The sequence below is a fragment of the Sminthopsis crassicaudata genome, chromosome 6 (assembly GCF_048593235.1).
Source record: "Sminthopsis crassicaudata isolate SCR6 chromosome 6, ASM4859323v1, whole genome shotgun sequence".
NCBI classification, from domain to species: domain Eukaryota; kingdom Metazoa; phylum Chordata; class Mammalia; order Dasyuromorphia; family Dasyuridae; genus Sminthopsis; species Sminthopsis crassicaudata.
Window position 1 is genome coordinate 201458827 of NC_133622.1, and position 14111 is coordinate 201472937.

Genomic DNA, 14111 nt, shown 5'->3' on the forward strand with positions numbered 1-14111 from the left:
AGACCTTACAGTTTTCTGCTACAATAATTCCTTGTAATATACCCCATCACAACGGCTCTTCAGAAACCGCTTGAGAATACAGAGAGGGTGTGAAATTCATGGAGCTCTAAACAGTGCCTCTACTGATAACTTGGGAAACTTGTAAAATACAGTTACCTCATGTTAATAAGACATGACTAGTTCCAATTCCATAATTGCCAATGGAGCATCCAGACAGCAGGTCAAAGGCCCTTGGTGCAGCACCCTTCCATAATGTAAAGCAAGCTGCCTAAGGTTGCCTCAACATTTGCCTTGGCCAACCAGGGTAGAATCTTCCTAAATTAACTCCTTCAGTTTGGAATTATTATGCCCAACATATTGAACATATTTTATTCAATATGTCGCATTAGAGTCAACATGTTTCCTTTTTAAGGGAGGGAAAAAAAACAAAACAGAAAGCACTGTTCTATTTAAATTGTCATGATGTGACAGATTTCCCAAGGAAGCAGATTAAGATGCTTTAAATACATTTAGAGCCAGAAATTGTGGTTTAATTTTTTAAATGTTTTGTTCAAAAGCAATAAATATTTAACCTGAATAAATATCAATGATTGGGGGCATATACAAATACACATGTTTTGCTTCTAGATAAATAATTTAACTTAATTCAGAGACAGTGTGAGTCAATGACCTCTTTGCAAATTAGAAACATACATCAGGATGAAGAGTGGTGAAAAGTTAAAACCCAAGCTTGTCCTTATAGCCTTTTAAGCTAAAGATAGTTTTTTTAATGTCACGAACAATAAAGTATTTTTAAAAATTCAGTGCTCAATTAAAAGACAATAAAGTATTTTTTAAAATTCAGCCCCCAATTAAGAGACATGTACGGAGACTATGGTCTTGAATCTTAGACCCCTTTTAACTGAAATGGACTGCACAAAGACGATTGATATATAAATATGTGTGTATATATATATTTTTTCTGTAAGCAAAACATCCTAGCAATCAATGTTTCTCTGTCCGAAAGTTCAATATCTTGCCTGAAAGTTTTCATAATTTTAGCCTGCCATTTCAGCAACAACATGAATAGGCTTTCAGTTGGGTATAAAACCTGCCCTGTTTAAAATTTGGCAGCTGTGGAGAATCTATATTATTTGTGTGCATTCTGCGAAAAAACCATTAGGAGTATAGTAACTGTATTCATTAAAATGTAAACTTTTGGCATAAATATTTCAGGAGCGCCAGAAATACTCTGTTAGGCATGGCATTAACCTGCCAGAGGCTAGGCTAGCACACAGTAAGCTATCTGCGGAGACTCTTAACACCTTAATCCGCTATCCCAAGGAAGGAGCAGACAAGGGCCATACTGCAGGGCAGATCTGGGGTGCTGCTGTTGCAGACACTATTTGTACGACTTTTCCATTTGTTTACATAGGGACAGAGTTGCTGCTATCCTGTCCTCCCAGCTGCAGCAGCTTTCTTCCCCAGGGAAGCACACACACACAAAATGCAATTTGCTACACTTAAAAAAAACACATCCCTTCCTTGTCAAGTGTTTAGATGATTCCTTATAAACATTATTAGAGATCTGAATACTTCTACCTCTTCCTGTGTAAACTGTATTAAAATTTTTAGTCATTTTATTGAGGTAGCTATGAATGAACGTTTATAATCCTTGAAAGTGGTATATATAACCCTAACTCTGCTTTCCGGTTCCTGAGCTAAAACTTCCTCAGGAGAGTTCAGGTTTTTTAATTACCAGTGGTCAAAAGAAGACAATATCCCCAGACAGCAGAGTTTTAAATCCGTTAGGATGTCAACATCTGCTGGCCTCCTGTCAAAGAGTGGGCCTGTCCTACCCTGGATCTCCGTATGTGAGAAGCATATTTATATTTCTGGAACCAAGTGAGCTCATCCTGAGTTTCCTGGGCCACTCTAAAGAATGCAGAGCCTCTTTTATCAGTTTATGTTAAAAAAATACTCTAGAGTCTTTTATAGATAGATAGATAGATAGATAGACAGACAGACAGACAATTTAGGATTGGAGAGAGATGCAGAGGTCTTATGAATTAAGGATATTGTATAGTGTGACTCTGACTTTGGATTAGGGGAAATGGCAATTCAACTGAGGATTATTAAGTATTGATAATGCATAAATCTCCATGCTTAGTGTCAGGGACCCAAAGATAAAAAATGCAATAGTGTGACAGATGATTATAGAATGGAGCACACTGTAGTCTCTAGTCCTATTTTGGAAGAATTGGGGTGGCTGGTCCTGAGAGATGCCATGGAGTAGTTGGAGCCCAGAATGTCCTCATTTTTCCATGGGACTTCAGTGATATTTTGTGTACAGGTTCTCGCTGGAAATCCATGTCCAACCAAGAGAAGCAACCGTATTATGAAGAGCAGGCCCGGCTAAGCAAGATCCACCTAGAGAAGTACCCAAATTACAAGTATAAACCCCGACCAAAACGCACCTGCATTGTTGACGGCAAAAAACTCCGCATCGGAGAGTACAAACAGCTGATGAGGTCTCGGAGACAGGAGATGAGACAATTCTTCACTGTAGGGTAAGATTTGTGGCTCAACCACATGAGCTTTCCTTCCACCTGGAGCCCGGGTGGAAGCCCCTTCTTTTATTTCTTAACTAGCTCTTAGGTAACAGGCACTCACTACTGTAGGCATTAGGGACAGAGCTATTTAACAACAAAAAACTATTCCTATCTTAAGGGATCTTACATTGGGAATTAAAGGAAGAGTGGGACTGTGGGTAAACAGATAAGAAGAAAGTTTTTAAAAAATAGTTAAAAAGTCATTTCAGCAGGAGAGGATACTGGCAACCAGGGATGAAGGTCAAAATAATCTTCCTCAGGAAAAAAAAGGTGAAGAAAGAGTGTTGAGAGTGTGTTTGGAGATGGCACTACGGATTAGGCTCTGTTCTGATTCAGCTTTGGGTTTTTTTCTGGTCCTGATAAGTTATTTCATTAATGTGATGCACTCTAGGTTTGCACATTCCCTCCTCTGATGCAGAAGGGCAACTCCTCTGTAATTTATAGTCTCAGAAAGCCACCTGGGGCATTGAAAGGATAAGCTGGTCACCCAGCTAATATGAATCGGGGTAAAGGGGTCTTCCTCACTCCAAACCTGGGCTCTCTCTATTCATTAATTTCTTATTGGTGGCTTAAATTCATTCAGCTTCTGTACTGTGGCAGCCACCTTCACAAAGGAGCCTACAGAAGCTCCCTCTGGACTGAGTGCCCCTTTCATTGTCTAAATGAATCTAAGATGGTCGGTACCCACACGGGATGTTTCTGAGAGTTTATTATTTAAAACAAATAAACAAACAAAAAGCCCCTGAGCCTTATAAAATTCCCAGAAGCCTTCTAGGTTCCCTGCATTGTGCTTAGGACTCTAATCACAATAGTCTGCTTTTGTTGTGGGCTCCACCACGAGATAATTGACCTTGACATCGGTTATGGGGGCCCTCAGTTTTTGGCTCAGAATACCGGACTCCTGTTGCAGTAAATTATTCTGCGGTGAAGGCAGCAACAATGTGGATTTTTCTTGCTGAAATCAGGAACTAGACATGTTTTTGATATCTGGGAGTACGATTTTATGTCATTCTGTTTAAGAATTAGGTAATAGATTTCTGGTATAAATTTTGACTTGGCTGACTTACTGTCTGCACCGAGAGGAGCTGTTTACCGATGGTCCCCCGGTAACCGCAGTCATGGAACTGAATGGCAGTACAGATGGCTAGCTGCCCCAGATCGAAGGGGCGCGACGCCTCTCTTCCCCAGGGAGGCCCAGCAGAGAATGGAGGGACGGGAGGACAGGCACTACGCTAAAGCTAGAAACAGCAGTTTCAGAAGCACTAATCTTTGACTGGAGCAGCCCTTGGGAGAGGTCTGGAAGCAGGGATATAATAACAGTAGGCAACAAGAGGCGTCCCATTCACTGCTGTTAACCTTAGGCAGAACTGAATCTCAGGACTGTGCCATAGGAAGAAGCAGACTGAATTTAAAGGTGGAGTGAGAAAAGAGAGATCCCAGGGGAAGAAACTGGGAGCTGTTTTTCTGTTTGTAAAAACAGTTAAGAAACGTAATCCAGGGAACAGCAAATTAACTTCAGAATCATATGGGATGTTGAAGAGTTTGCATCCTGAGCAGATGACTTGAAAATGGTTTGGGAGAGTTAGCTTGTTAGCTCAGCCCTAGATGAAAAAAAAGCAAAATAAAAGAGGGTTGTAAAATATCATATTTGTATGAAAATATCACTAGTAATAGTAATAATAATAATAATAATAGCCAGCAATTATAGAGTACTTCAAGGTTTGCAATGGGCTTTATGCTTCCTAACTCACTTGATCTTTGTAACAATCCTAGGAAGTAGGTGGTGTTATTATTACTATTTTACAGGAAAAAGGAAAGCAAAGTGGGGGTTGCCTGGAGGAGTACATAGTAGATATAATTGTGCTATGGAGCAAACCACTTCTCCTGGGTCAAGGTATCTCTCATCAGAGCAGCTACAACCTCCAATAAAAACATCAGCATGTTGAGGAAGTTGTGTTGTAGTTATTTTCCATTAGGACAAATTAAGACTGGAAGGCATTGGAGGAGTTTGATTGACTGCCCCCTCCCCAAATCCCCAACACAGATACTATCTGAAGGGGAAAAAAAATGTTGTTTGTTTGTTTTGAGACTAGGCCTCCTTAACTTGCTCAGGTTGGAAATGCATTGTTTATTCAGAGGCTCAAGCTCTGACTGTCTCCATGTCCATCCTGGGCTAGTTTTTCCCTCCTTCTGCAAAGTGATGGCCCCACACTTCTTGGGTTGTCAGACTTAATGAGGACCCTCAGTGGACTTTTTAGTCCTACTGTGTCTCAAAACTCCTGAGCTCAAGTGACCCACTGGTCCTTAGGATTCCTTAAAAACAGGGACTATAGTGTGGCAACACACACACACACACACACACACACACACACACACACACCCCAAAAAAAACCCTGTAATATTTTTAAAACATCTCTGCTTACAAATGCATAAAAATGAATTGAAAAGTCAAGTTCGATAATCCAATTGCTATGCACATGACCATACGCATCATAGAATGAAGTCCTTTTTGAGTTCTTTTTCTAGAAGGGGAACTGAGTCTTAGACATAAAGAGACAAGTGTACTTAATATCACCAAATGGTAAAGCTGAGATCCAATCTCAGCTCTTCAAACTTAAGTGCAGGATGTTCCCTGTAAAACTGTTTCTGCTTCATTTTCCCATGAAGTGAAATTGTCTTGTAAACTAACTCCGCCATCAGTCTTGGATTTTTCCTGACCATCATGGACAGAGAACCCAAGAATCTGGGGGACACCTTAGAATATTGGGACAACATTCTTGATTATCTGGAATACTCCCTCTAGGAAAGACCATTTAGATCTGGGAGAGTAGGTGCCCCTAATCAGCTGGGCTATGCTGATAGATTTCTACAAAGGGTCAGATCTCTTATATTTCCCTTTCTAATTTTTTTTTTTGCCATTTTCTAATTCTAGCTCAGTTGCTTTCCCTTTCTAAGATTGGCTTGCCATTTAAATCCAAAATCACCATGCAGGATTTCTGTTTCCAATTTCTTTTACTCTTGTAAATGGTTGTGCTTGATAGATTATTAACTTCCCTGAGTTAATCTTTTGAAATTGACCTTCCTTAGATGTGAGGTTGTTACAAGTAGAGTAGAAGAAAAAAACAAACATGAAATCCAAAGATTGCTATTGACTTCTTGATGGGATGGGGGGCAGGATCAATATTTATAGCCGCTTGTTGGGAAGACTTATATAACTTTCAAGCTAATAAAAATTACATAGAAAAGGCAAACACTAGCATGTCTTTTCCTAACCATTCAAACAACTAATTGCTTGGAGGTTCCTTTTTTCAACAATTCCCCTTAACCTTTTGAGAATATTTTAGAAAAAATACCTACTATTAGGTGAATTTATTAATAACAAGTCAAGCCATATCCTGGATATAATTCCCTTCCTGGAGTGTTACAGTTCAATTCAATTCAATTCATTTCAATAAGTATTTTATGAATTGCCTACTATATACCAGGCACTGTGCTAGGTGGGGGGCTGCAAAAATACATGGGAGTTTATAATCTGGAGGAAGTTAGAGAGAGGTGAGGGAAAGGATAAGCACACAAATAACTATGATATGAGAGTAAGATAAATGTAAAGGATAGACAGAGATAAGTAAACCATAAAGATACAAGAGAATGTAAATAAGTAAAATGCAAAGGAGAGATTCAGGCAAAGTAGTATAGAGATTTGGGGAGTGGAAGCATCTGAGTGTATAATATTCCTGAAGAAAGCACTGCTTAATAATAAGTGAAATTTTATTTTGGGGGATTTATGTATTTTCTAAGAGCCTCCTGTCATCATTCTCATGATTTGGTAAATTTGCAATATTTTTTTTTTTGCTAGCTTCAGATTTTTCAATCTTTAATCAGCCTTGGATTTTTGGAACTAAGATTTAAGAAAGTCCATGTAACTTTTGGAAGCCTTGATCCTTTCTTAAAATAATTTTAAATATTTAAAGTAAATTCTAAATAATAAAAGTTTTTTAAATAATTGAAACAAATGCTAAATTACAGTTAGAACTTAGTAAAAATAAAGATGCAATTGTTTTTTCAGTCTAAATTCACAGATCCCCTGAAATCCATCCATGGACCCCTGGGATCCCTGGTATAGATGGCCTCTAAGATCTTACGGCTAAGGGAATGATCTAGAAACCATAAAATTTATGGTTTCCAATGGTTTTTGTTGACTGTAGTCCCATTTTTGTAGCCTGTCTTTCAAAAGAAAAATAATCCCATTCAGTATTTTTCACATTTCTAATTTCTATGAAATTAAAAAAAATCATATTCTCCTTATCCATAAGTGATTTGAACACTTAGCACTTTGTGTCTTACTCCTAAAGGCACTGAATGGAGTCTTTAAGGTGTTTCTAACCACAGCCTACATGTCTGAAACATATCCTTAGCCACCGTTCTGAATGACTCTTTATAACCACATTATCATCCTGTCTCGAGGGCTGAAGTCAAACCTGGGAGGGAGACTTTTGAAAGATGACTATTATTCAGGTCTTCTCTATAGTGGTGATTTCAGAGGCACAGTACAATCTGATTTTCTTCCTGACGTAGGGAACTAGGCAACATTTGTTTCTTGACCCGACACGGAAGAGTCTCTCAAAGGGTCAGCAAACTATAGGCATCTGCCTGTCTAAACACATAGCTCATTTTGCTACAGGCCAAAGCTAGACAGCTCTCTAGGAAAATGCTAATGATCTGGAAACGCTGCTGCAGTACTTGGCTCCCATCAGGGTCCTTGCCAATTGCTTCTGCTGCAGGTAAGTATCCTTGCCCATCTCTGCAGATGACTGCTATATGCATGACTTCTCAGAAGCAGCATACACTTTGATTTTGATGTGTTCATTCCTAATTTTGAAGACCTGCTACCTGCCACCTATCCCCTATTTATGAAATCTGAAGTTTGGATCCCAGCCTTGCCAACTGATCTGGAAATTAACATTTTAGGAGAATAATTTCTGATAGGCTGAGGTCTCATGTACCGACGGGGGCTTGCTGGAAACATTTTTCAGTCAATCATTGACTCAGTTAGAAAGTATTTTTGTGTCATCTACCATGGACCTAGCCCTCTAAAAGACATAATGGAAGACAGAAATGGGGAACAATAAAAATTGACCTTGGGCTTTTGATTTAGGGGAAAGAACAGACAGAGATACATGACATGATTCCTTAACATTGATGGTGGTGATGACAGTCATAAAATCTGATATTTCTGTGTAATACTTAGCTTTGCAAAGTACTTTGCTTGTATGGTCTCATATGTAAAATATTTAGTATAGTGTTGTAGCCTTTCAAAGATCCCTAATAATCACTAGTGTGGAATATTCATTTCATTGAGGCACATCACTCATAGATCCTATCTCTGTTCTACTTCACTGTCTTGCTCTATTGCTTTTTTTTCTAGGGCAGGAGTAGCTCTAGTTTCTCACTTTTCACAGCCTTCTTTGGTGATCATCTGTAATCCCTCTCTTTTGCTCCTTGAGCAGCTCCCCTCTTTTCAGATTACTAATACAGATCCTGATCCCACTTCTGGAATATGGGTCCTTATCATTGGTGCAACCCTCATACATCCACCTTGTGTCATTCTATTGTTCTTTAGATTTTGATATCATAATATTTCTAATAATCTAGCAAGAGTCATAGTGGTTAGTATATCATGGGAGAATATTGAGATTTAAAAAAAAAAACTTTGGCATCAGAGAACAATTTTTAAATCACTGAAAATATTGCTTCATTTCCCCAATGCTATCTAATTCACTATTTGGACCTATTCATTGTTCATCTATAATACTTGTCTTAGATATAGTCATGGTCTAGCTCATCTAACTACATGCAGTTGTTTGGACAAAATATAGTTGTCTTCCATTTGTTTTATTATTATTATTATTTATTTTTAATATTTATTATTTATTTAATATTATTTTTATTATTATTATTAAATTTGGTTTCCCTATGTGGATTATTCTGCTAACTTCTTTTGAATGGGTGTATAGTCCTTAAGAAAGATAGTGAGCAGAGTTCTGGGCCTGGAGTAAGGAAGACTCATCTTCCTGAGTTCACATCTGGCCTCAGATACTTCCTAGATATGTTGATCCTAGGCAAGTGACTTAATCCTGTTTGCCTCAGTTTCCTCATTTGTAAATTGAGTTGGAGAAAAGAAATGGCAAACCTCTCCAGTATATTTGCCAGATAAACCCCAAGTGAGGTCAAAAAGAGTTGGAATTGACTGAAATGACAAAAAAGAAGTAGCTCCTTAGAGAATAGTATTCCTTTGCTCTTTATAGTGTCATCTGCAAACAGGTATATCTGGAGAACCTCTTCATTCAAAGGGAATTCCTCTCCTGTTCTGAGCTTGCTCAGAATATACTTGTAACAATAGCAGATATCTTTAACAAATATATTTTTTCCATCTTGAGCCTCCATGAATAAGATCATCGAAGAAGGTTCTCTTCAATTACAATTGCCAAGGAAACTTGCATGCCATTAACATATGTATGGGAGCCACTTTTGTTGGAAAGGATAACTTTGGGCTATGTTTTACTCATTACAGTCAAATGCTATTTTGTGATCTACAAATAGAAGATTAAAATTTTGTGGCAGTGCAGATGTGATCTGCTCTAAAGAATTGTCTGAAATTTTGCCTCTGTCCCTCACCATATGTTCATCAAAGATACATTTAATACATATGAAGACCAATCTCATAAAGATATTATAGAGACATAAAAGTAGGCATATGGTTCTGTAGTTGCATTGTCTTCTTATTCCCCTTTTTTATTTTTAGCAATAATATTATTTATGGTACTTTACATTCTTTTGAAATTTTTTTAAAGTTATTTTGAAAATTCCTCAATGTCTAAAATTATTTAGCTTCCAGGAAGAATTTCTTCTGTATAAAATTGGTGAGACCTAGCTATTTCTTCCTTCCTTCCTTCCTTCCTTCCTTCCTTCCTTCCTTCCTTCCTTCCTTCCTTCCTTCCTTCCTTCCTTCCTTCCTTCCTTCCTTCCTTCCTTCCTTCCTTCCTTCCTTCCTTCCTTCCTTCCTTCCTTCTTTCTTTCTTTCTTTCTTTCTTTCTTTCTTTCTTTCTTTCTTTCTTTCTTTCTTTCTTTCTTTCTTTCTTTCTTTCTTTCTTTCTTTCTTTCTTTCTTTCTTTCTTTCTTTCTTTCTTTCTTTCTTTCTTTCTTTCTTTCTTTCTTTCTTTCTTTCTTTCTTTCTTTCTTTCTTTCTTTCTTTCTTTCTTTCTTTCCTACTCTTTCATCGTAATAGCCATTCCCTACCCCTAACCTCTCTTCCCTGACCCCAAATGTCAGTTATTCCTTCAATTCCTTCAGAAAATCTGTTAAAAATCTGTTTTTAAAAAACTGTTCTGCTTTATTCCTGAGAATCTTCTAAAATAAAAGGTAATAGTGTGCTTTGTAGGGTGGATTCATATTAATGAGTAGGGAGGGGAAAGAGTAGCAAATATTTTGCCACCTGGTACCAGAGTAGCAAATATTTTGCCACTGGACCCAGATGGCTCTGGAGGGGAAAACGAGGCAGGTGACCTTGCACAGTTCTTCCTCACTTAAATCCAATTCACTTATATGTCATGGTCTTCTTCTAGAACAAAAGACAAAACAACTATCTCTGGGAAGGTGGAGAAAGAGAAAAGGGCAGAAAGAAGGAGAAAAAGATGGGAGGGAGGAAAGAAGAAAGGAAATGAGGAAGGGGGTGAGAGAAGAGGAGAGAAAAAGAGAGAGGGAGATAGAAGACCAAAGAGAGGGGGAAGGAGAGAGTGAGAAGAGAGAGAGGGAAGGAGGGAAAGAAAGAAAGGATGGATGGACAAAGAGAGAGAGAGAAAGAGAGAGGGGGGGGAGAGGGAGAGGGAGAGAGAGAGAAAAAAAAAGGACAAAGAGAGAGGGAGAAAGATAGAATGAGAAGAGAGAGAGGGAGGGAGGGAAAGAAGGAGAGAGAAAGGAAGAGAGACAGAGAGAAAGACAGAGAGAGAAGGACAAAGAGATAGGCAGGGAAAGGATGAGGGAAAAATGCAGAGAATGGGGGTGAGAGGAAAGGGACAGTGACAGAAAAAGAGGTGGAAACTCCATTCTGATCTCAGTAGATACTGGTCTAGATTCTATATCATGGCATTCAGACAGAAAAGATATTATAAGCTATTTAATGAAACTCCTCATTTTACAGGTAGGGAAACTGAGGTCCAGAATGATGACGTGACTTGGTCCAGAATCCTACAAGGGGCAAAGGCAGTATTTGAATTCAGATTTTGATTCCAAGTCCAGAATTGTTTTCCCTCACTGTGACACTTTGTTACTTGGGCCACATATTGAGTTCTTTCTTGGTGACTCTTATTCCTATTTCTTTCCTCTCGAGACTTTCTAGTTTACAAGCCCTATGCCTCATCTGAGGTTCCCTGCTTTTTGAAAGATAAACCAGTTTTTAGTTAAGCTTTGCCTACTCTTTTAGGAATAGAAAGCTGTCTGACTCTGGAGACCGAATCCAAATTCTTTGGGGGGCATTTTCTAGCTGTGTGACTCTGGACAAGTCCCTTATTTCCCTTGGTCTCCATTCTTTATCTGTAAAATGTCAATTAGATGGTCCCTTCCAAGATCCCTTTCAGTGCTCAGAGGTCTATGATAGTCAAAGAAGGCTCTGGGACCTTCTTCCCTAGGCCTTGTCATTCTAGCTGAAACCAAAGTGGGAAAAGCAGAGTTAATATTTCTCCCCCTTCTTCCCCTCCCACCCTGCCCCGCTCTCCATTTCAAACAGCTCTATGCTAATTCATTGTTAGGTTATAGCTATGATATTGCCAAAATGGGAAAGCCGTTAGACTCCTAACATTCTATTTATCAGTGTCCCATTTTTCAGAGTCAACAGCTTGTTTAAATAGGTCAAGTCAGAGCTGTTGTAATTGCATGCAATATCTTCTCTTTATCCTGCCCACTGATTTGCTGTTAATTTTTTTTTGTCTTTAATTAGTTGATCAACCGACTTCAAATAGACCGTTAATTCTGAATTATTTCCAGTATTGGCAATGGTTTTGTTAGATTTGGTATGTGCTATGCCCCTGCCCTTTCTGACTCTCTTCTTGCAGAAGGATCCATAGTATAATGAATTATTACTAATAATAATAATGAAAATAATATTAGCTAATATAAAATCCCTTAGTTGCATTATATTATTAGTGGCTGCTAGGTGGCGTCACAGTGCACAGAGCACTGGACCCGTAGTTCAAATGGGACCTTCAACACTTACTAGTTGAATGATCCTGGATACTTCACTTAATCTGTTCCTGTCTCAGTTTCCTCATCTGTAAAATGGAAGGAATAATAGTGTCTCACTCCCAAGGTTATTTTGAGTGCAAAATGAGATATCTAATGTGTTTTGTAAGTCTCAAAATGCCATATAAATGCTATAATAGCTATTATGTTGTTTTTTTTTAAATCACATTTGAACCTCACAAATCCTCTCTAATTGAATGGGCATCTGACATGCAGAAAGGTTAAGTGATCTCAATTGTCTCAGCTGATGAGTTAATAGAGCATCTAAAACTTGGATCCAGATTTTCTGATATCATGGCTAGAGCTTTTGAACGCCACTATACCATCCTAGTCACTGGACCTGTAAGAGGTACAAAGAAATCTCAGATTTGATGTGTGCCCTCACATTTGCACTCCAGTAGAAGTCTGTTTTAAGCGTTCACTCTTTTTCCTAGAGTGGTTAACATTGATGCCTCAAGAGATGAATGGTCTGAGTTTTCTTGTACCCATTTGCCAGATGAGAATACTGTAGCTAAATGTGGCAAAGCAGCTTCTTATTACCTATCTAGCGGTTTTTTTCCTCCTGCATCATCACTGTGACACAGTCTTTGATCGTTTTAATATGCATTTTCCTGGGATGATGAGAGGAAAGATGCCTTAAGTCTATTAGAAGGGAGATGCTTTAAAGCAGTATATTTGTCTTCCCACTGGGCACCAAGGATGAGCTGTCCAGGAAAGGAGAAGATGGAGTGCCTTTATCAGAGGCATTACTGATCCTCAAATGATAGCTCAGATTCACCCAGAGCACACCAGGCCACCCTTCTCCCCGTTTCTGCAGAAATGGGTCATGGTTTTTATTCCCAGAGACTGACTGACTTTAAAGGAACTTCTCGGGTCAGTGACTAACCTTCTGTGCTCATTGCCTGCCTTCTGGTCACCTCAGTTCACAGAAGATTTTTCAGTTCCATTTCTTTTAAAAACAAAGGGGAAGGCATGTAGGTGAAAAGACTGCAAAGGGATTTCCCAGGACAATTTTGGTCCTGTTCCTGATGTTTGCACATGGGCCACAAGCTCTGATTTCCCTGCGAGCCCTGGAATATGCTCACTAGGGCTTCCCATCTGGACAACAGATGGTTTGCCTACAATGATAAAGGCCAGAGAATGCCATCAGTCCTGGGGCCTTCCTCCATGATGCTAGCTTGTATTGCTTTGGCTCCAGAATAGGTGGCCTTCCGTAATACTAGTTCTACTAAGGCCGTTTTCTGATGCCTGATCCTGAAGGTAACCCTGGTTTTTCAAAGGTTATTCCTGCAGAGCACAAACTCTAACATATCCTAAAGCTTGGAAGGTTTCAGCTGTAGTCCTGGTGATAGATTGTCTGCTCTCCAAGGATCGACTGAGCCAAGTAGGATAGAAACTACAACATAGCTGTTCATTTAGTTACTTGTCTTTCTATTTTTGTTTTGATTTTTGTCAAAGCAATACGTGAAGGCCATTTTTGTATGGGGGATATTACCCACATATGTAAAATCACAGATTCTGGGATAATCATTCTAATTTCAGTAGTCCTTTAGGATATAGAAAATACTTCCTCACAAAAAAACTTCCCTGGTACTTTCCTAGCTGGGGACCAGAGGAAGTTGTGAATTTTTTTTATAGGAGGAAACATGCCCAGAGAAGGAAAGAGATTTTGTCTATGGTCATCCAGAATTTGAAGTCAGGTTTCTGGACTCTCAGTTCAATATGCTTTTTTAGGGGGAGGCAATCGGGTTTAAGTGACTTGTCCAGGGTCATATAGCTAGAGACTGAAGCTGGATTTGAACTCAGATTCTCCTGCCTCCAGGGCTGGTGCTCTATTTACTGTATTACTTAATTGTTTCCCACTCCCAGTGTGTTTTCCTTCCACAACACTGACTCCAAAATTCTACCATCCTTGTTGTCTCCCAGCTTTGTCTTCTTGCTGTAGCTTGACCAAATAGGGGACTTCAATTCTTGGAAAAAACTTCAGTACCTACTTTAGTCCTTCGGGTCCTTTTTTTCTCCTCCATTAAATTTCCCTCTTCTTGGAAATAAGTTCTAACAGCATTTGGCCCCTGAAGGGTTCTGGGTAAATATCAAAACATTGCCAGAGTGAAGCCATTCTAATTTGCATGTCTGGGAATATTATTTTTTTTTTCATCATAGAGATCACAGGAATTTTGAATTGCAAGGGACCAGTTCCATTGAGCTCCATATAATTCAGTAGTG

General features: G+C 38.9%; 1 protein-coding gene across 41 annotated transcripts in view; it reads left to right on the forward strand.

Moving 5' to 3' along the window:
- The window catches only part of SOX6 (SRY-box transcription factor 6), a 701644-nt gene that overhangs the window by 683648 nt on the left and 3885 nt on the right, over positions 1 to 14111 (forward strand). For all 41 annotated transcript variants that reach the window (XM_074275215.1, XM_074275217.1, XM_074275188.1 and 38 more), the window contains one exon: positions 2333 to 2549. In XM_074275215.1, the coding sequence (XP_074131316.1) occupies positions 2333 to 2549 (217 nt within the window). The remainder of the gene's footprint in view (positions 1 to 2332; positions 2550 to 14111) is intronic.